This window comes from Felis catus, chromosome E1, assembly GCF_018350175.1.
Source record: "Felis catus isolate Fca126 chromosome E1, F.catus_Fca126_mat1.0, whole genome shotgun sequence".
Lineage (NCBI taxonomy): Eukaryota > Metazoa > Chordata > Mammalia > Carnivora > Felidae > Felis > Felis catus.
Genome location: NC_058381.1, coordinates 40687201 through 40700333, shown reverse-complemented (window position 1 = coordinate 40700333; position 13133 = coordinate 40687201). Strand labels below are relative to the sequence as shown.

Here is a 13133-nt window from a genome sequence, read left to right as displayed (position 1 = left end):
CATTGAAAGTTCATTAAGGTTATTTGACAGATCATTCTACACCTGGGACCATCAGCTTATATTACTCTTCATGCTGTAAATGGGTTCTCTGAGCTCCTGGTAACATTTGTGCCCAGTGTCCACAGGGCACTGGTTTTTGTCACCATTGTTTAATTAAAATTGTAAATCAAGATGTTGCCAGAAAATCAGAGATGCCTAAGAAGTTGGGCTCTGTCTTGCCAGCCACATCAGCAGCACCCCTCTGCTCTGGCCTCTAAGCCCCCCGGGGCTCTGATGTTTGCACAGATGGGATGTGTGGTGGCAGTGTAGTAAACTTGGTCTTTGTTGGGCAGCAGCTAGCTGTGCCTCATAGTCACTCCTGCTCCCCAGCCGATGGGGTCTGTCTCTGGAACTCCTACACAGTCTGTTTAATCGGTAGGCCAGTCTTGGCACCAGTGATCTCATCGGGACATGGAAAATGCCACTTTGCTTCTGTAGAAAGGAAGGTCTTAACAGGTCTGGCAATCAGCCTTTCAAGCTAGATTCCGCCCATCTTGGGGCAGCCCCCCCCCCCTTTCTTCTACACTCCTGAAATAAAAGCAAGCCTGCATTTAGTCTCCTTTTTCTCTCACTTACCTCCATCTCTCAGACATTAGTCTTAGTGGAGGCATTTGCCAGCAGCCACCATCTTGAACTTGATCCTTCTAGTGGCTCACTAATCCCACTTGTACTCTGGATTGGAGCTGGCCCTGCATGTTTATGGCACTGCAGGTTTCAAAGCTTTTCCATATTCACCGCTCTCACTTCATGATCTTTTTCTCTTGCATTTTAATCCCAAGTAATCAGTCAAGTAGGAGCCTTCACATTGCCTTGTCCTGTGGCAATCCAGATGCCTTTTGGTGGCTCTGAAATCAGAAGGAACTTTCTCCCCTTAGTTGCTTTCTGCTCAAAGCAGAGTATCACTTCGCTGGTTGGGGGCAAGTGGCATGAGACCTGTCTCTTTTTACTTGAGGAACTGGTAGTTAATTTTTCCTCACAGCTAGCTTAAGGATTCCTGTTTCATGAAGCATCTCAACCGAAAGTGTGTGTCTCTTGCTTGAGCCGTGCCTCTTCTCCCAGAGTGATACTGAAGGTGATTGCTATTTATGTTGATGGACCACCCTGTATTTCCTTTTCAGTTACATGGACACAGAACAGTATGAGGAAGCAGTGCGGGACTATGAAAAAGTGTATCAGACGGAGAAAACAAAAGGTAAAGGTGTTTGAGAGCCTGTTTCTCAGGGAAATGTGAGGTCTTACTCATAGGCCCTAAAACTGGACATAGGAGTAGTTTGATTCACAGATCAGGGACATACCTGGGGCTTATTTGATCACCAGCCAGGAAGAAATTAACAGAGACCCCAAGTGCAGGACAAGGCACTTATTTTCTGGCCCTATGTCCTATCGCTTTTACTTCCTTTTATGTGTAATGAGGCTGATGTGCAGAACTGAAGTATGAGTAGATTTGTTTTTTAATATTCAGAAAGAAAACACCATAAAAGCACCTGGTATGTATGGTTAACAAGGCTTCTGACTGCAAGGCATCTGGGTTAGTAAGGGAAACCAGAGTCAGATTTGTCCATTGACTCTAGATGTCTCTTTCTAGAACACAAACAGCTCCTAAAAAATGCACAGCTGGAACTGAAGAAGAGTAAGAGGAAAGATTACTACAAAATTCTGGGAGTGGACAAGAATGCCTCTGAGGATGAGATCAAAAAAGCTTACCGGAAACGGGCCTTGATGCACCATCCAGGTAGAGTGGGTGTAGGGAGGGGACTTGGTGGGAAGAACGAACCAGGAGGGCCCTGCTGCACTCGGTCCAGAAAGTTCCCAGCTCTTGGGGCGCCTGGGTGGCTCAGTTGATGGGGCATCTGACTCTTGATTTCGGCTTAGGTCGTGATCTTGCGGTTCATGGAATTGAGCCCCGCCTCAAGCTCCAGTCTGACAGCACGGAGCCTGCTTAGGATTCTCTCTCTCCCCCCTCTGCCTCTACCCTGTGCTCACCTGCTCTCTCTTTCCCCCTCTTCCTCCCTCTTTCTCTGAAAATAAATAAACTTTTGAAAGGAAGAAAGTTTCTGGCCCTTCAGCTGATAGGTAATAAGGTGTTGCTAAGTTCCATACCCTCTAGATTTTGGAAGTACCAAATTCTAAAATTGGACATAAAGTGGTCTTTCTCTTCAACTTTTATTTTCTTGTGACCCTGAGTTCTTCCTATACTCCTCCCTTTAGATCGGCACAGTGGAGCCAGTGCCGAAGTTCAGAAGGAGGAGGAGAAAAAGTTCAAGGAAGTTGGAGAAGCTTTTACCATCCTCTCTGATCCCAAAAAAAAGACTCGCTATGACAGTGGACAGGACCTGGATGAGGAGGGCATGAATATGGGTGGTGAGTTGGTTGGGGCAGCCTGGGACGAACCTGACCAGTGTGGATCTTTAGACTATATAGTAGCTAGTGATGCATAGTGATTTGTAAGGCACACCCTAGATAAATACCGGTAACGTGTGAGGCACTGTGATGGGTGCTGGAAATAACAAAGGTGAATCAAACAGGTTCCCTGTGCTGAGAACCCAGTCTAGGGCTTTGCAAACTGGCCCACAAGCCACTTCTGACCTCTGACCCCTGGATGTGAAATCCCAGCAAGTACAAATGTAGTGGGTGCCCAGGGTGCAGAGGACATAAGCACTAGCAAGGGAAGGCTTGGAAGTGCAGAAATAATACTCCTGGGGAGCTGTAAGGGGCTGAATGTAGAAGAATAGAGGGTGTTTGAGGCAGGGGGTGCTAAGGCATGAAGTCCCAGAGTAGCTGGATCCCCCTGCAGGGGCTAGAGTAGGCAATATGGGTTTTTTTTCCTGTTGGTTAGAAGTTTCCCCCACTGTTGAAGGATCCTAAGTAGGGGAACTATGAACCAGAGTTAGGTGGCAGACTATTTGTGGTGGCGGTGAGGAGAGGCGCTTTGGTGCGGTGAAGGGGGAGAGAATCCGAGGGCGCAGTGGGAGGGCAGGGCTTGATTCCTGTCTGTGTTGGAAGAGGGGAAGGATGAACTTGAGTGGCTTTGGACGGCTGACTGGATGGAGCCATTACCTGAGCTAGGGGGCCCAAGATGAGCAGATACAGAGAGGCAAGGAAGAATTTGCATCTGGATACAATGTGCCTGCTGGATCAGCTGATGGAGATGCGTCCTCTGTGGGCTTTAGCAACGGAGGCGCCGGTAGGGGCAGCAGACCTGCTGTGGCCTGGTGATGAGGGCACAGTACTGGAGTCAGGCAGGAGTTGGAATGTTCAGTTCTGTTGCCTTCACTGGCCACGTGATCTTGAGCAAGTTACTTGAGCTCCTACCTGGTTTTGTTGAGTATAAACTGGGGATGATGTAAGGCATGCAGAGTACCGAGCACCACGACTGGCACCTAGTAGGTGCTTCATAAGTCATGGCGCTTTTTTTCTGGCATTTAGTCTAGACAGCATGGAATCAAATGAATACAATAAATCTTAGAACTTACTCTTATGTTTAGTGTTGGTAGCACTGAAGTGATAGATTTTAGCCTTTTCAGCAGCAGCCCAGCATTATAGAGAGACAGTGTGAGGAAAGTCTTATGTAAGTGCAAATGGCATCCCACTTGTTGTGAAGAAGGTCCAGCAAAGTAGGTGGAGGTGAAGAAAGCTTTCCTTCAGGTTTGCGCTGGGAAGGAGTAGGGAACATGTCCCAGGAGTGGGATTAGGCACAGGGGGTGGGGATACGTGTGCCCACCCCCATCAATGACTTTAGGGAAAGGAGGTGAGGGGTGTGTCTGGGAAAGCTTGGGGGCCCATCTGCCATGTCATTTTAAGTTCCTTTTCAGACAGGTCTGACTTGTTCACCTTTTGCCCCTTCCCTGTTTCTCACTTTGCTGCACAGATTTTGACGCAAACAATATCTTCAAGGCATTCTTTGGCGGTCCTGGGGGCTTCAGCTTTGAAGGTGGGTATGCCCGCTGCTCTTGGGAGCTTCCAGATCACAGGCCCATAATGCAGCTCCCCGCTATGGGAGAGTCAGGGGGGCCCTTAAGTAGAGGTGACAGAACCCCCATCCAGCAGGGTACCGATCCACACAGGTGCTGCTGAGGATGGCGGTAGGGAAGTTCCTGGGTGCACCATGCCTCGGGACCATTGGTGCCACACCTCTGCAGGGCCAGGGAGGCGTTCATGCGGTCTAGTACCAGGGCCTCTCCAAGAGTGAAGGTTAGAAGCTGCACAGACAGCTGCTCACCTGCTCCCCTTATACCCCCAGGCCCAGGCTGTTGATTAACTTGGCAGCTTTTCTGTTTGAACTTGAAGCAGCCCTTGAAGACTTTCCCATAATCAGAGCAAAGTGATCTTCCCACACAGAGCCAACTAACGAGCCCTTCTTTTCCCTTACAGCATCTGGTCCAGGGAATTTCTTTTTTCAATTTGGCTAAGGAGAGGAAACCATCCAGAACCCAGAAAGTGGAGACTTGCTCAATGTAACCTTGAACGTGGGCACAGTTCACCTCCTCCCTTCATCTCATCTCCCCATCCTTAGAGCAGTTTCGTTTTCTTAGTTGGATGCCCTGTGTCTGTGTGAGTGGGGGGAAGGAGAGGGAGCCAGCGCCGAAGACTGCGGGGAGGGGAGGGAGGCGGGGGGTGGACAGGGAGGCAGCTTGTGAATTTTTGTTTTACTGTTTAACTTTATTAAAAAAGAAAAAAAAATTAAGAGAATAAAATGTTTTGACCCTTTCTGGCACTTTGCTCTGGCAGCTGCTTTGTGTCACTTCAGACTCGGTGGGCCAGAAGCCGAGCCCCCAGCACGGAGCTGGTGCTGGCATGGAGTTTAGGCTCAGCAAGCTGCCCCACAGGGGATGTGGGCACCTAGGGCCTGATGGCAATGGGATGCTGGCCGCCTCTCCCAAACCTGTTGAGCATGTGAGTACCCAGCAGGCCCTGAGTATGTTGTTGGGCCCAGCCTGATGTCAGTCATGGGGAAGTTGAGTTCAGAGAACGGGTTTATTTGATGTAAGGGCCACCACAAATCACCAGAGGCTGTGTGTGTCCAGAGCTCACATGGAACGTGGCTGGGCTGACCCAGACCCCCTTGCTGTCCTATTGACAGTGTAGGCTAAGGGAGCTGGGGACCAGGACAAAATCCTGGCCTCCCTGACCCCCAGGCCCATTCCAGGTGGGACGTGCAGCTCCTGGGGCACAGACGTTAAACTCACACGCTTAGAGACAGCATTCTTAGCATATACTCCTCACTTTCTCCACTGGTGTCCCTTTCTGTGTGGGAGGCAAACTGGGGAAGGAAACAGTGGTCAGGGTCCTGCTATCCGGGTCAAGTTTAGTGTTTGTTGCAAGTAATCTTTCTAGGAGTTCCAGGCAGAGACACTTGAGACTTTGGCTGAAGCTTAGACTTTTGGTGCTTCGGTAGTAGCGATGGCTGGGGAAAGACTGTGGACCAAACAGGTAACTTACGCTCCTCTTCCTTCTGAGCCCCTGCCCCTCTCTTTCCAGTCTTCCCCCTTTGTCGCCGAGGCCATGGTGACAGGATGCCCGAGGTAGGCCAGATAAGCTCCTACTGGCCTGTACAAAACTCCTCGGTGTCAGGTGTTGCCTTGGTGGCCCGTCCCTAGAGGACTGAGGGACCCAGGCTAGGGACCGTGGGTCTTGCTGGGAAGGACCTCTCCTTGCTTTGGGCTGGCACACCTGTGGGCCCACTGCTGCAGTCAGTGGGGGAGACAAGCTCCACTCCACGTCCCTCAGACCCAGGCAGCCCCCACTTTCTGTGCCCGTCTAAGATCAGCCTCTCTCCGTTCTGCCTTCTCATGAAAGCCAACACTGTTCAGCTGCCCAGCCTCACCACAGCTGTGCCCGGCCAGCAGAGGGGAGACAGGACCGATGGCCCCACGCTGCGGGACAAAGCCAGTCCTGATACGCCAACCCGGCCCCAGGGAGGCCTGAGCTGGGCACAGAAGGGGTGAGAGAGACTGCACGCGGCCAGGATTAACACGGTTTATTTCACTGTCAGTCTTACAAGTCACTGAGGTTGGGCAAAGCCAGGATAGTAACTCGAGCACTTTCGTCCAGTAACAATGAGCAAGGCTCTATTACTGAGCAGGGGGCAGCAGAGGGCACCCCAGGAACCGCAGCACAGGCACCGATGTTCCAAACCCCTTCCTGGAGGCACCAGGCAGGGCTTGGCCCTTAACAGCCAGGCGTCCACCCCACTGGCTCTTGGTCCCCACCAACTGACGCCCTTTGGAGGAGGCACACGGGCCTGCAGAGGCATTAAGGAGGCAAGTTGGGCTGGGCAGACGGCAAGATTGGAGCTTCCCCACCGAGGTACTTTCTCTGGCTTTGATCTCCCCATCCCCACAGCAGAGCCACACCGCTGGAAAGGATGGCCAGCCCGTCCCCATCCCAGGAAGGGGGAAGCCCTGTGGCCATCCGGGAGTGGCTGTTGCTTACTGTTCTCTTTTCTCCCCTACTTATCCAACTGTTCCCTAGTTACAGTGTGGAGGAGCAGAGGACAGGCACTTAGAGCCAAAGGTGGGACGTACACCCCTTTTTCTACTCTGGTAAAAACCCCAGACTTCCTGGGGCTGCAATGATTAAGATCCAGGGTCTAAGCCCAGGGATTCCCCCCCACCCTGAATCCATCGCCAGTTTCCCACAGCCGCAGTGACCACCCTCTGGGTACCTGCAGCTCTGAGGTGACCCCCTCCACCCCGCTGGCCAGCTCTGGGCAGGGGCAGGGGAACCAGTAACAGGCAGCTGGGCTCGGGGTTGTGGCTGCAGTTCCAGGCCCAGCTTGGCTCAGCCTGGGCAGCTTTGCTCTAGGTTCCTGAATGGTGCCTCCTACCCCACCTTGTGTTGAAAGCTTGGGCATTAGCGGGGACGAGGGTGGGCAAGAAAAGTTACAAGTTTTTAAAAAGTTACAAGAAGGTTAACTCTGAGTAAAAAAAAAAAAAAAAAAAAAAAAAATCTTAAAGATGAAGCAGAAGGCATGCTTCCCTCTCCCCGCTCTCCCTGTAAGGAGCAAGGGGCTGACCGCAGCAAGGACACTCAGATGACGGTGCAGGACTGGAAGGCACCCCCCTTGCGGCTGCCGTGCGTGGGCACAGGTTTGCCCTTCCCGTAGTACCCCGTGAAGATGGCCCTGACCTCCATCTTCTTGGCCAGGCTCAGCAGCCAACGCCCGCTGCCCAAGGAGTAGAGTTTGCCCCGGTGTAGCTCACCCACCTCCTCGCCTCGGCTGCCCCCCTTCTCCTGCCGCACAATCTCCAGGAGGTCAATGCCCGTCTGCACGGCCTCCACGTCCCCCGCGCAGCCGAGGGTGATGTGAGCACGGCTGCCCCGGGGCAGGCTGTCAGAGGGGGACAGCTTGTCCACGTCATTTGGCCACAGCGGCAGCTCCTGCTCGCTCAGCTCCACCCGGGCTCCGGCAGTCTTGGGCGTCACGAAGAGGGCAGTGACGGTCAGCGTGAAGGCCTTGCCGTAGGATTTCTTCACCACCTGTGGGGAGAGGACGACAGCTAAGCTGGAGGTGGTGGCCCCTGCGGTGGACAGCCGACCAAGGATGGACCTGACAGAGGTGAGCACGAGGCAGCCGAGCCCTGGGGGGAAAGCCGCACGCAGCCCGTGTGTTCCAGGAGGACATCTTTCTACGGACACCGTTCAGGCTAATGTGACAAAGCCAAGGTACCAGAGGTGCCAGACATGGGCAGAGTTGGAAGCCAGACTCCCTGAACTCAGCCATCCCCCTGCCCCTGCCCACCAGCTGCAGGGCTCCGAGCAAGCTGTTTAACCTTGCCGTGTTGGCTTATTCACCTGTAAAACAGGGATACTAGAACCTACCTCGGTGCCTGGATCAAAGGAGTATCTGGGTGAAGACTCTAGAAGAGTAACAGGCATGTGACAAGTGCCAATGCCATTGCTATTTGGTTCATCCTGGTAATAAGCCACCCTGGTACCCAGGCAATATCCCAGAGGACAGGGTGGGGCCAGAAGTCAATGCCTTCAACCAGAATCTACCCCGTACACCTTGGTTTACATCTGATTACATGTCTGGTTATATCTGATTCTCTGAAAAAGGCCGTCTTTCCTGACTGACCATAAACACGTCTCCACTTTTGCTCACAATCCCTGTGTCTAGCGCAGAACAGGTGCTTAATAAATACCGTTACGCGCATGAGTGGTTGGGATGGTAGTGGACAATGTTACGTATTCGTTCATGCAGCTGTGCTAGGTGCCAAGAACACTACTACAAACCAAAGTAAAGAATGCAAGTTGGGGAGACCAATAAACAGGAAGATGGCTGCCGCGTCAACCTAGGCAGATGAGCAGGGGAGACACAGGGGGGCTGGAGACAGCAGCGTGCGGCCGGGCAACACCTGCTGCGTAAGGACCACACGGCAGAGGCTGGGGGCGGCAGCAGAGCGGGAGGGAGGGGTCTGGCACCTCAAAGCCAACAAGCCTCACTATCCCTCCATGCGCCCTACTTCAGGGCAAGACCAGGCCTAGGACCCGGGGACAGGGACGTCAGAGTACCAGGCTCCCTGGGGGCAGGGGACACCTGGTCTTCGGGACTCCACACAAGCTTAGGCCAGAGCACGAGTCTGCTGCCGGGCATCAAAAGTAAAATGCTCTGGTGGGCGGGCCTTTGGGGTGAATGCACAGGCCAGTGGCGTGCTGGGCAGGAGGGTGCTCCCCAGAAAGGGTAGGTGACATCTGTGTGACTAAGCCTGTGGAGGGGTGAAGGGAACAGGAGATGCCATTTCTTCTGAGAGGCTGTCTGGTTTCTGGTCTCTGCCTTGAGCCGGCACCCATCTCCAGGAGACCCTGCCCTCTCCCCACCTCAGCTGGGTGTCCCTGGGGGGCACTCACATCCTGCTGGGCATACTCTTCTGCCCCAGCAGCCTTCCCGTAGTCACAGAACTTGGTTGTGCAGTGCAGCACGCCTGGGGGTCTCTTCCCAAAGTAGGTGACCAGTTCAATCTTCTCCCTGGGCTCATCCCCAGAGACAACTGCAGGGAGAGAGAGTGGGGCAGTCAGGGCAGGAGAGCAGGGGCCATCCCGACATCTGTCACCACAGCCATGGAGGCTCAAGAGGAAAAAAAAAAACACTGAAGATCAAACAGAAGTTCCTCAGTAATCCACGATAATTCACTCATTTACTAGGTGGTCAAACAGCCACGCCAGAGCCACAAAAAGGTGTCTAAATTCCCTGACTTCACGTTAGTTATGCAGATTTTTATAGCTCTTCTCCAGATTTGAAAACTAAGGCACTTATAACCCAGGGACAGGCAGCAGAGGCCAAGGGAATCGGCTTCAGCAGCTACACGTCTGAAAGAGGGAAGCAAGTCATGAAAAATAGGGTAGAAAGGCAAAGGAGTGTTGGAACTGTGCGGCACGACGGAAGGAGTCGGAGCGTAGTTAATATCCCAGCCCACTCACAAGCCCTTCGGCCTGGGGCAAGTGATCGACCCTTGTCTGTCTTTATCAAGTACCACCAGGGTGACTATACACCCATTTCCCCAGGGTCACTCCGAGTCGTGCCCCACTGCACTCGGAGCTTCCTGGACAAGAAGTTACCTGGTCACCAGAGCATGAACCTTGCAGGCCTGTTTGGTGGAGGAGACCATGCTTGGGATATGAAGAGATAATACGTGGCGAGACTTGGAGTATCTGGGGTTTCAATTTCCAGACTCTAGGCCTGTGGCTAGCTTCCGAGTCACTAGGTCTGTCCTATTTACTCCCAGAGTCTAGTCCCTGCGAGGATGTCGCTTACCCTCCCCAGGGGAGGGAGACCCGAGAGCAGGCCCATTACATTTCTCCTGCTGTGTCACAGGCAGAAAAGGATTGTAGTTTTTAACGGTAAAAGCAGTTTCAAGAGGCAGCCACTCTCCAAGGCCGAGCCACCAGCTCTAACCAGGAGCCCTGCCCGGCCGGTGCTTTTCTGCCAAGCCATTCCGGGCACAGGGGTCACACCTGGACGATGTCACCGTAGGCTCCACGGCTCCCTGGTTCCCCAGCATTCCAGCCTTAGGAGCCAAGAAGGGTCTCTGAGCAACGCGCAGGCACAAATCACCTGCCTCTGAGTGGTAACACAGAAACATGGGTGGGGACACTGCAAGTAGAAAGATGGTCCAAAATGGGGGGAAACCAGCCTGAGACCTGGGACCCATCCTCAATGAGGTCACAATAGTCCTGTCAGTTTTGGGCAGCTTAGGATTCCATGGAATATTTTAAATTTATATTTTTAGTAATCTCTACGCCCAACACGGGGCTCAAACGCATGACCCTGAGATCAAGAGCCGGGTGCTCTTCCCACTGAGCCAGCCAGGCGCCCCCTCCGTGGAATACTTTATCTCAAAAGATGGTTCTGCGGCTAAAAACAAGTTAGAAGACAACGGGACCAGATCCTCCCTCTAAGGTTATACGAAATGTTGATGCACTTCCTGTCTGTGTTTCCTGCCCTGAAGACAGGGTCAGTGGTCTCTATGGGTGGGGGGGCAGGAAGGGAGCAGGGAGAGGAGAGGTGGTGCCCCGGGGAGCGCCTGCCCCCACAGCCCACCGTGCCTCACACCAGGTGAGCCTCCGCCTGCCTGCCACAGCCGGCTCCCGACGCGGGGACACCACGCGGTCCCGGGCACACAGCACCCCGGGCCCAGCGAGGGAGGCTCGCGAATGAGGCTAACCGCCCGCACCCTGGCCAGCCTGCCACCTACAGTGTCGCAGCTCCTTCTTGAAGGCCTTGTGGTTCCCCAGCTCCTCCAGGAAGGCCTGGCCGGCTTTGCGGAGGCTCTCGGAACTCTTCTTGGTCAGGAACCAGCCAAAGTAGAGCGGCAGGAAGTCCTTCTCCAGCCCCGGCTTCAGCTTCTTCAGCTCGTCGGCCGACAGCTGCCACTGATTCTTCTCCTTGAGCTGGGCACAGTCCAGCCGCCACGCCGTCTTGGGCTCCACCAGCACCACCTGGTACTGGTACTGGTCGGCCATGTCAAAGAGCTGCTCCAGCCGCTCCCGCTCGTGGTTGGTGTCGTCCAGCACTAGGACGCGGATGTCCCGGCGGCAGTAGGCCGCCAGGTCCTCGTCCAGCCGCTTGTACTCCTCAGAGAAGTCTCCTCGAATGCCGGGGTTAATCTTGTACGCGTCGGCAGACACCATCTTGGTGCCGTCGCGGTACCTGTCCACAATGACCCGCGCCAGCGTGGACTTGCCGCTCCCCGGCAGGCCTCGCAGGATGAAGAGCGTCTTGCACTCTTGCAGTGTGGCCACCGTCTCCTCATCCTGCAGGAAAGGAAACTGCAGCTCAGGCTTGTCCTTGGCCCCTGAGGATGACATTTTGCGGAAGAAGATCTTGGGCAGGAACGCGTGGCTCTTTCGGGAGAAGCTTCTATTCTGTGTGAGGAGGGGAAGAGCAGAGTCAGCCAGCTCACCTGGGGCCACCCCGCCAGTCTCTCGCCCCTTGTCTCTGGCCTCCTTCGAATCGGGGCTCCCAGCCCTGAGTTACAAGCAGCCCCGGGGTTGCGGGCACCCTGCCGAGCTCGGACCTTTCCCTTCTCTGTAGTATGTAGCCGTAGGCTTCTGGTTGTAGAGGAGGGAGGGGAGAGCTGGTCTGGGCGCTCCTCAACTCTTAATTCCCTCTGGCTGGAGCTATAGCTTCAAGGATCCCCCACTGCTGCCACCTCTCAAGGGACAGCGTGAAGTGTGCGCCTGTGGTTCTAGGAGCGGACCCTAATTTTATATTCCTGGCACCTATTAAGGATGACCTCTTTGGAGGTGGGGCTGCTATGTCTGGGCAAAGCCACAGCTGCCCTGGCTCTGGGTGTGCAGAGGAGGGTGGGGGTGGAGAAGGGTTACCCAAAGACTGCCTCCCTCCCCCGAACAAGGGCAGCAACAGATAATACTCTCTTGTCTGGGATGGGGGGGGGACAATGGTCCCACAGAAGGCCTGGTGGGGGGCAGGGCAGGAGAGCGCCGCACAAAGGGCCTCATTCACCACGCCTGCCACCTCCTCCTCTGCCCTTGGCCCCCCCAACAAAGTCGTGGTCTTTGTGCCTGCCCCAGGACCGCGCGGTCCAGGGCACCTGCGTCCAGGGTCCAGCTCTGTCCACCACTTTGTCAGCGGCACCTCCCTGAGCCACTTGTTTTCCGCCCCGCTAAAAGCCACAAGTGGTAACACTTGTTGCGGTACGCGGTCTCCCACAGCGGCTCCGCCCCCAGGCAGCAGCACTCCGAGCGCTGCGCTGGCCCTCGCTTTTCTCAGACAAGGCCCGCGGGCCGGAGAAGGCGAGGAATGCCCACCCCGCGCTACCCCCGACCCAGACTCGGTCTGCCCGGCTCCCGCGGCGCCCGGCACCCGCCCTCCTGCGGCGGCCGTGCCGCCCTCCCCCTCGGCTCGCGTCTCCCCTACCTCGGGCTGCACTCCACGGCCCAGAAAGCCAGAGCTCAACTCCGGAACTTCGAGTGCTCATTTGCATGGCACTTCCTCCCGAAAATCCCCCCACACTCCCGTTTTCCGTAAGGGTACTTCGCCGGCCCGGCCCGCTCCCTCCGCTCCCGCCTCCCCGCGCCCGCTCACCATGATGAGGGGGGCGCCGCCGTCGCCGCCTAGGCAGGCACTAGCTCTCCGGGACCGCCCGCCTGCGCGGAGGGACACGGAGCCCAGCGGTAGCACGACCCCCGCGGGGCAGCCTTATATAGCCCGGGGGCGGAGCGCGCGGCGGGCCGGGGCGGGCCGGGGCGGGCCGGGGCGGGGCTCTCGGCGCAGGCGCGGCGAATCGAAACCCGAAACTGACTGCGCGCGGGAGGAAGCGGCCGCCCAGCGCCCAGCTGGGCCGCGGCGCACCTGTGTCCTGAAGAGTTCCAGCCGAGCTCTAGAAAGAGGGAGGCAGTCACCCTTCCCTGGTCCCACAGCGGGATTAGGGTGAAGCCAGGGAGGCAGGGTCGTGCAAGGGCAAAGGCAGATCCTGTCTTTATTTAAAATTTTGGTATTTTATTCATCGTGGGGGTTTGCGTTAATTTGTGTGTGTTTTACAATATTATGTTAAAATACTGTTACGTCGCATACTGAGTTTCTTGGCACCTTATGAAAAATTGCATCTGAAATGCCTCACTCGCCTCACCCT

The 13133-nt window shown here is 55.1% G+C and overlaps 2 protein-coding genes across 6 annotated transcripts in view; one reads left to right on the top strand and one right to left on the bottom strand.

Annotated features, from left to right (window-relative positions):
- DNAJC7 (DnaJ heat shock protein family (Hsp40) member C7) overlaps positions 1-6994 on the top strand; it is a 29106-nt gene extending 22112 nt beyond the window's left edge. For 3 of the 4 annotated variants that reach the window (XM_003996871.6, XM_006940351.5, XM_006940352.5), the window contains exons 10-14: positions 1158-1231; positions 1625-1771; positions 2248-2400; positions 3908-3970; positions 4411-6994. In XM_003996871.6, the coding sequence (XP_003996920.2) occupies positions 1158-1231; positions 1625-1771; positions 2248-2400; positions 3908-3970; positions 4411-4448 (475 nt within the window). In that variant the 3' untranslated portion in view covers positions 4449-6994. The remainder of the gene's footprint in view (positions 1-1157; positions 1232-1624; positions 1772-2247; positions 2401-3907; positions 3971-4410) is intronic. The other variant, XR_006589835.1, reaches the window with a different exon arrangement.
- CNP (2',3'-cyclic nucleotide 3' phosphodiesterase) lies at positions 6002-12742 on the bottom strand. Of its 2 annotated transcripts, none has more exons than XM_003996870.6 (4): positions 12587-12742; positions 10734-11403; positions 8890-9029; positions 6002-7518 (listed from the first exon to the last, which is right to left on the bottom strand). In XM_003996870.6, exons 1-4 carry the CDS (start codon positions 12587-12589, stop codon positions 7069-7071), a joined length of 1263 nt encoding a protein of 420 aa, XP_003996919.1. In that variant the 5' UTR covers positions 12590-12742; the 3' UTR covers positions 6002-7068. The 2 variants fall into 2 exon arrangements, with proteins under 2 accessions (XP_003996919.1, XP_006940412.1); XM_006940350.5 differs by lacking the exon at positions 12587-12742 and adding an exon at positions 12419-12558.
- Positions 12743-13133: the final 391 nt, after the last annotated feature.

Excerpts from the sequence above, each read along its gene's own strand:
- CNP (XM_003996870.6), bottom strand. Across the intron at positions 9,030-10,733 it reads CAAGAAGGAGCTGCGACACT|TTGTCTCTGGGGATGAGCCC; the intron begins GTAGGTGGCAGG and ends CTCTCCCTGCAG. Across the intron at positions 7,519-8,889 it reads AAGAGTATGCCCAGCAGGAT|GTGGTGAAGAAATCCTACGG; the intron begins GTGAGTGCCCCC and ends CTCTCCCCACAG.